General features: G+C 39.2%; 1 protein-coding gene across 1 annotated transcript in view; it reads left to right on the plus strand.

Moving 5' to 3' along the window:
• syt9b (synaptotagmin IXb) overlaps nucleotides 1–5,977 on the plus strand; it is a gene marked incomplete in the record, with an annotated part of 41,400 nt that extends 35,423 nt beyond the window's left edge. The window contains 1 exon segment of the mRNA XM_035665456.1: nucleotides 3,109–5,977. Within this exon segment, the coding sequence (XP_035521349.1) occupies nucleotides 3,109–3,186 (78 nt within the window).
• Between the last annotated feature and the right edge of the window lie 3,165 nt (nucleotides 5,978–9,142).

Genomic DNA, 9,142 nt, shown 5'->3' on the forward strand with positions numbered 1-9,142 from the left:
CACACACACACACTGTGTTCACTCTCCACTAGCTGTGTCTTATCTGAGGCCATTAGCAGCAGCACTGGACTATAGCAGCAGGGCCAGGGCTCCAGACTAATGGCTTATTTGTGTTTCCTTAAAAGATCCACACAGAAGTCCTCAGGGAACCAGGCCTACTGGTTATGTCACACATGCAAACATACACACACACAATCATGACCACATATGTACAGTAACTACAGTACAGTACAGTGATATGCAAGTATTCACACATAAAAACTAAACGATTTAGTTCATTTAAAACACATCCAGATATTGTCTCTCGCACACACACACACACACACCTTGCTGACACACACACAAATTGTTGACACATAGACCCTCACAGTTTTCTTATACCCACTTTAGTCTTTTATAGCTTTTCTGAAGTGTTAGAGTAAGCCTCTCTGACCCTCTGACCACTGTTTGAGAGCATTAATAATTCACCAACTTGATGTCTTCAGCCAGGACTGTAAACACACACACACACCACGAAATGCTCTTGAATTCCCCAGAGTGATTTCAAGCCCCGTTCTGATGCTATTGAGCGGAAAGCAAAGGAGATGAAGAAAGCAGAAAGCTTAGTTGCTTCCACTTTGTCACATGAATGAGTGGTTGAACAGTAAGGCACACTGCAGGGCCCGCTCTCATGAAGCAAGGTTAGTGTGTTCCAAGCCAACTTTGAGCTTGTATATTCCTAGACTTTCAGTCTCACGGGGTTAGCTCATCGCCATGGTAACCTTCTCTGTCATCCTGCTTCAGGGAAGGTTAAAGACAGATCAGACAGGATCAAATGAAAATCGGCAATTAACTCTCAGAAATGATTACTTCAACAGAATCCACCCTAAATTATTTTTATTATTAAGAATTTCAAACAGGAAGTTGTTCAGTATAGCTCATAGACCTTTTTCACAGCAGACATTTTAACTTGCCACAGCAGAATTAAATACTGAAATTTCCCAAAGCAAAATAAATGCATACTTTCAGTTTAACTTTGGTGAATTTTGCCCTGAAAACTTGAACTGATAGCAAACTGCTGACTGATAGCAATACTAGCCATATTGACAGAGCTGACCTTTGAGAGAACAAAGGAAAGTCCAAGATGGAGGAATTATTTGCTGTGTTGCATCCATTAACGCCTGAGCTAACAACCTCGCTAACTGACAATTAGCAAACCCTTAGCAAGATCATTAGCTCAGAGAGCCTTCTTTTCCGTCTTTAATAAAACTCTTTAATGAATGAAATGACATACAGTCCAGAGAACAAAATGCCAAAGGGGAGTGTAAACTGGACAGTGCGGAGAAAATAGAAAGAAGCAGTGCCAGCATGCACAATAATCGACATTGGGTGTGTCTGTTTGTGCTTTAGGATTTAACCACTGTGAAGCTGCAGAAAAAAATGATTTATTTTTCTGATTCGAAGCTCAGTACACAAAAGCCTTAAAGCAGTGCCCCCATTGAAAATTAATGGGAGGAAGGGTGTTTTTCTTTGCAGCACCTGTGTTGGTCTGAGTCGGCCCTTAGGCGTGTACACAGGTCTCATCCGACTCTGAGGTCATCTGCTGACTTAATCACATACTGTACTGTGTATACAGCTGTGTACGGTCACTGCCATCACTGCTGCTTTGACACTGATGTATTTAGAGAAAAATCCTAAATGGCTGACATGACACCTGGGCCGTATGTGTAATTGCTCTGACAGGTTCACCCCCTTTTAGGCACAGTAAGCTGCTTATACATATTCAATCATAGTTTAAATTTACTTTTAGTTCTGCAGCAGGTTAAATTTGATTTCACATGACACATTTTAAGAATGGTGATGCAGGCTGGTAAGTCAGTTGTGGTCGTCACTTGCTACAAAAAAACCTCTCCAGATCTACATGAAATCTGATAGGATGATATAGGATTATTCCTCTCAGCCCCTAACATTTTATCTAGCACCACTGTCAAAGTTTCCACTTGACCGACACTTGTCACTGTTATCTCAAAAACTAAATGCAGCTTTTCCATAAAATGTGTGATTACTTTGGTTTGATACTTTGTGTCCCTAAATTATGAATTCTGTTTTGGATGCTCATCTTGACCTTTTCTCAAGTGCCATCATCACGCCAAAACTTTCACTTAAACACAAAAAATTTACTGAGCACATTTGTGCAATTTTGAAGCATAAAAATGGATATGAATAAAAGCATATTGACCACTTCAAGTCTATTTTATGTGTAACTGGATGTTTGGCTATGAGTTCTCACAAGTGACCTACACTGTTCAGTGCCTGAAGAGACTCAGATATTTTTTGCTAGCATTTTCTCACTTTTAGAACATCAGCTGCTTGACATATGGCAAAACGGCATTAGATCTCCATTTTGAAGATATTTTTTGAAGAGCTTAAGTTTGTTTGTTTCTTAAGAACTGTGAATCTAAAACCTACTGGGGCTCAAGATAGTCTGCGGCTTTTCCTCTAAGAATATTGTCACTGCTTTTCAATTTCAACCTCCATGATGAAGTGCCAGTGATTACAAGCATGTGTGAAAATTGACAATTTCCAGCACTGGTGTCATGATGTGGTCTAAATACTGCGGTAAAAAGCTCAAAATTTCCAGCTTTATACAGCCTTGCTAGGCCATTCACAGAACTGACCAAAGGTGGTGCCCTGGTAAACATCATTAGTTTAGTTACAATGTAACGGTATGATAAGTCTGTATCTCTTTATGAGCTGTGCATTTGTTTCCATGAACTGAAGAGTTTTGCTCTATATTGGGACAATAATTTACATATATGATATTGTATCACAATATTTTATTTTGTGATACTGTATCGACTCTCACTAACACTACATCACTGTATGTTTTTTATACTTTGCCAGTTTTCCTAAAATTGGATTTTTAAAATTAAATCATAATATATCACAATATACTGAATGGTAACAACTGTATTGTGATACGTATCGTATCTCCAGATTCTTGTCAATACACAGCGCTAATGCGACGTAAATAAAACTTTCCTTTTGTTTGACTTTTATTGGCAACTAACTGATTGTCTTTCTCTCCCTCTCTCCTTTCTCTCCTCTCTCTCTGCTGTTGTGGTCCAGTGGGTCGGACAAGGAGCAGTCGGCAGTGGAAGCCAAGGAGGATCCACCAATTCCCTGAAGACACCTCCATCGCCATAGCCACACACGCACACAGACACACACACACACACAAAACACACACACACACACTCACACTCATGCACAGAGCCTCAGGGTGGTAGAATGATGGATGATGGACCTGCAGACTCAAATGTTAAAACATAGAGTACAAGGTGTAACTAACAAGCGACTGCAGTAGTAACATCAGCTAAAAGCCATCACACACACACACACACACTGGTGTGTCAATAGATTGAACAAGGCTTTAGTGTGCTAAAGCTGCCACAAAGGCTAATCCACACCTTTTACTTCCTCTGTCTTCACAACCAAAAAAACACTTAACTACATTCCAACTGAACTACTACAGTACTTTCATTAGTTATTTTATATTAACAGGTTGTACTAACAGGCTGAGAGGTTGAGGTTATCTAACAGGCCAAGCTTTTTTTTGTTTGTTTGTTTATTTTAGCAAATTACAGTTTGTGGACCACTAAAATCATAAGTTTTTAGTTCAATGTGTGAAGCTGTGACTTGTAATTGATGTGAGTGATCAGCTATCATAGAAAAAGTATTAGTTAGACAGGTGAGGTTACAAACAGAGAGGGCATTTCAGATCAAAGTCTCTGCTCTTTTGAACACTTGTATGACTGTCAGACATTCAAACTGCATTGGCTGAGCATTGCCTGAACTCTGTGGCAGCCACAGCAGAACTAAGCATAACAGATTTTCTAATTGTAAACCTTAGTTTTACTTCGATGGGCAACTTTCTCACAGAAAACTTCCTGGCAAGATGTAACCTGAAGAGGATTTGCTCCAAGAATGTGTAAAGCAGCTAACAGATGACACATAAAGTGATTTATTTATTGCATGTTAAATTGTCATACTTTGTTAACAGGGTGTGGTCAAAATACAGAAAACGCTGATCAGTCTCCAACGTAGTGTCATTACTAATTGTATTACTGGTTTGTTACAATGTGAGCAATATATTTGCAGGGATGGAAAGATGCTGGAAAATAGTAAAAGTACTGTTACTTTAAAGACATTTTACTTAAGTAAAAGTAAAATTATTGTGTAAAAATAGTGACAACCGCAGATTATCAGTTAAAGTAAAGAACTTCCTTCCTCAGTTTAGTCTTACTAGATTTAACCATAAAAGAGAAATAAACTCAAACACCAATCATACACAATACATAGACTGTGGACTCCACTGTGGACACTTCTTATTGAATTAGCAGCAGAATAAAGGATAACTAACAGGGTGTGAACTACAGGGGCTATTAAGACATGATAATAAGACACGATTTATGAAATTTGGGGGGTCTCTAAAATATTGACAATGTGCCATTTTTGCTCTGCATTTCTCTTCTTGTGTATCTTTATGATCATGGATTGTGTGTAAAATTAGGCTATTTCTGATGTATGTTTGTGATTATTATATTTCAAATGTGCTGACATAAAGCAAGTAGGGCTACATAATTGTACCCCCCCTGAAGAGACCCAGAAACAACCAGTCTTCTTATGCTGCTGGTCTACCTGGCACCAAGTTGTATGTGTTTTAGTTTAGGCAATTTGAATAAACACAGTGTTTGGAATATGTACCATGTTAACACAAAATAAGCTAAAATAACTCATAATAATTAAGATTTTAAAACAGTGCCCATCTGCAGGACGAGGCCAAAATATGGTGGATTTCTACTTAAAGCAGCCTTAGGTCTAGCAAGCATTTGCCTATTTACACATCCAGCAGACACGGAGCAGGAGCATTCATCTGCAGTCGTGTTTCTGGCCATCTGATGAATGAAAGTCTAGTATTTGCTCTCTTTCTAGCTCTCTGTCTTTGGTCTTTGCCAATTCTTAAGGGACGCCTCTTTAGTGGCTAAATGCTCCACTCCACTGCAAATAAAGTGGTTTAGATATTCTGGATAAACCGTCGGCTCATTAGTCTGACTGCTTGATTTTTTGCAATGTCGACATGTTTCCAGATCTCAGCAAGTATTTTGGGGAATACACTGTTATCATATCACATCATTAAGACATTTCCCCCCTGTCAGTATTTCTGATTCTGATTCTGATTCTGATAACTAATTTAAGTGATGGACAAAACTATAGGAATGTTTTATGTTTTATGACCAACATCATTCTTATCAAACTAGTGGGTAAATACTAGGGATTGACCAATATGTTAGTTTCAGGAGCGATACAGATATTGATTAGTAAGTTGTACTTACTCGAGTATTTCCATTTCCCCGTATGTGGTACAGCAGCCTGCAGTGTCAATAGGCTATTACTTGTAAAGTGTCAGATATTGAGTGAGACTACAGACAGACAAACAGACAGACAGACAGGCTACATCAGAATGAAAGCAGCACATTTTAAAATTAATTTATTTTCATGGAATAAAATAAATAATGATTCCGATATTCTGAAAAATGTTGAATATTGGACCAATAATTGGCCAGGCTGATAATAGTAATAAGTACTGGTGCCTTTTTGATGGGGGCTTGTCACTGTAAAAGGTTCCCATTTAGAAAAAAGTCCAATTAATAATACAGATGATCACTCATTAGTGATTACTGTTAGCTTTGCCATGAAATGAGTATCTTGATTGTTTCTATACTGACACACTTGCAGCAGCCCTATTGGACTTACATGTTTTTTTTCCTTCAATTTTAGACCACACCCTGTGGTTGTTTTAATAAGCCAGTGTTTTTTGAAATTCAAATTAATACCAGTATTGTTTATGTCTTTGTATTGGACACTGTCACAAATAACAATTTCTTCTGTGTTTGTAGGTACAATGCATGCATCATTTTTCTGTGAGTCATTTTTAATCTCTCCTCTGTTGTGAGATACTAATCAAACTGTAAACACAAGATGTATTATGAAGCTAAAGCAGAGTGTGTAAATTGTCCATTCAGATGTTATTAATAAATATTTCTATTATATATATATATATATATATAGCATGGATTGATTTATGGGGAGTGTAACCTACACAAGGAAAATGTTTCAGAGAGAGTCAGAGGGATTGAATGAGACAGACACACATACACCCCTCAGGCTTTCACCCCTCCACCTCACACCTGTGCTGTGAGCCCTCCCAAAAGACCGCTGTGATTGAAAGACCTATGAAGAGCTTCTGACAACACACACGCACACTTTCTGTGTCACACACACACACACCTTCACTGAGGCCAATACAGAGGTAAGACCTCACGGTGGCTGAGATGCTGAAAGGCAAAATGTCCACCTGTCTGTGAGTGTGTATGTGGATGGTGTCCCTTGGGTTTTTCCCCCATCACCTATAAAAAACATCAGTTGTTTACAGACAAAACTAGTGTCAAAAGCAGTGGTCGTTCTTGGTGTTTCGGAGACTTTGGGAACACTGACATATCACCTTGTAGAGTTGCAATAGGGAGCATGTTAGCTGATATTTCGCTCTATGTCTTCACCAACACCTTAAAAAGGGTAATATATGGCTTCTTTGCTCCTAAAAGCTCCACTTAGTTCACCGGCTAGTCATTAACTTTGTCCATCTTCTGTTCAGTGCTGGGCAGGTACTGTACAGTGCGGTTTTATGAGACCCTTTTTACTTAAAGCAGCTGCATAGCAAACATTGGTCTGGCTGATTAACAGCCTACACTTGGCCCAGATACGGCAATGAATTTCGGTCCATTTCGGCTAGATCTCACTTATATGTCGTGACCTATGTTTCCTGTTCTGGCCTTATGTTAGATGAGAGTTTCAGCGCTGGTTCTTGTTCTTGTTTAGCTTCGACTAAAACTTAACCAAGACACTTCATTAACACAGACACTTTAAAAATGCTTCCACAACAACAGTATAATGAATAAATATATTATTGATTTTTCGCATCACACCGTTTGCAAAACTCTAAAATGTCATTAGTCAAACAGTCTGTCTTCCTCTCCTCCCCTGTCAGCACTGCATGTGTAGTTATGTTTAGACATATCGTTAAATGAAGAAAGTTAGCCAGTAAACACTAGAACTGAATACTGAAGCCTTGTAAACGAAAGAGAGTGCTGAAACTTGTCTGGTCCAACACAGGACTAGAACAGGGCCAGCTATGGTCATACAGTTGGCTGGGATATGGCTATGTCATGGGCTACCTGATCTCCTACATATGGACTGTAGTTCATTTCTGTATTTGGGGCAGAGCAATTTTGCTCTGTGGGTGCCTGCTGCAGCTGGAAACACCAATAATGAGAGTGGTGATAAACAGAAAAGTTGTGGCTCATGAAATGGTAGAAATTTTTTTCTCAATGCAATGCAGAGCTATTCACTTGTATTATTAAAGAAAATACTATATCAATATTAGGTTTTGGTTTAGGATTTGGTATCAGCAGATATTAATTGGGAATGAGGGGCAAAAAGAATTTGATTGGGGGCATGGTGTCGTGACATCCCTAGCTAAAAATACTCAGTACAGTTGGTGGTGGTTATTTTGCTTGCTGCAATACACTCCTCATGTCCTCAAACTTATGCACCTGCGTCTGTCACTCCTGGACTCGTGTGCCTTTGCAGGTGTCTCATTTCTAGTCTCTCAGATATATTGCTACCAGCAGCTGCAGCACAATCTGGAGGTTACAACCATATCATCATCAAGTTTCTCCAAGTAGCGTTCACATTTTCTATGATGGTAACCTGTTTTCCACAGCAACTAAAGGTGAGTTAGTGAACTTTTTTGGGTATCTTTCTCCGTGTGTGGATCCTGATGGTGAGGCTTTTGTCTACCTATTTTGGCCACAGGTTTTCCAACTTATGGCCACATCTGTGGCCATAACATTTCCCTGTAGGCCCACGTGTAGGATTTAGTGGCATCTAGTGTGTAGTTACAGACCCCCACTTCACCCTCCCCTTCCAAGCATGATGGAGAAACTATGGTGGTCACAAAACACACAGAAATATGAACGGGCCAATCTATAGCAAGTGTTTGGTTTGTCCCCTCTGGGCTTCTGTAGAAACATGGCAGACTGTATGAAAGAGGGCCCACTATCTCTGTAGATAAAAACAGCTCATTCTAAGTTCACGAAAACACCACAATTCTTATTTTCAGGTGATTACACATTAATGAAAACATAGTTATGCAAATTAAATTAAATTTCTGCCAATAGATCCTCCTAAATGTTACACACACTGGTACTCACATTTACATTTACACAACTTTACGAAACGACTAACAAGCATGTCCAGTTAACGCAGCGATAAAAATATAGTTAGTATATAGGTTTTTAACTTCACTGTCACTTTTCACAGGTACACATTTACTGGAAAAGACTATGTACTGATTGCATTTCACCCCTCTCTATGCCCCACCTTAGAGTTCAGAACAGCTACAAACACTCTGGATGCAGCTGAGATCAACAACAGTCACTTTAATGGACTATAACTTATACTCTCACTGCTCTGTTAGGGTTAAAGAAAGGTCAATGTCATGGTTAACAGGAACCATCACTGTTCCAGGAAGCACATTTCCATTTCTAATATCAATCAGATTTTTCTTGTGACAGAGGACAACCATTAATCATCAGACCACACAAGGAAGAAAAAACATCTATGCTGTCCTTTTCTGGTGAGGTCACTTTCAAAGTTCTCAGTCAACTCAGGGCTGCACAATTAATCACAACAGCAATCACAATCTTATCTTGCAATCATGAATCTCTACTTCTAGACAGTCTGTTCTGCTGCATCCAACCAAGCGCTCCCTACTTACAGGTAAACTGTGTTGTCTGACCAATGGCAGCCATTTGTTTTCAACCCAATCTGATTAGTAGTCTGAGCTTCACGAACCGCTGCAGCCGAAAGCAACCTGAACTAACTGAGTTACAGATCATTAGTGCCGCACACAAGTTCACTCATACACCCACACCTTCCTGGGATGACTGCATTTTGACAAATATCTATCTTTACTCGACCTGATAGTGTTGTTCAAGACCATGAAACATTTAGGACTGATTAGTGATGGGTCGGTTGCGAA

Source organism: Morone saxatilis, unplaced genomic scaffold (assembly GCF_004916995.1).
Source record: "Morone saxatilis isolate NCDOM2014 unplaced genomic scaffold, NCSU_SB_2.0 Contig2, whole genome shotgun sequence".
NCBI lineage: Eukaryota > Metazoa > Chordata > Actinopteri > Moronidae > Morone > Morone saxatilis.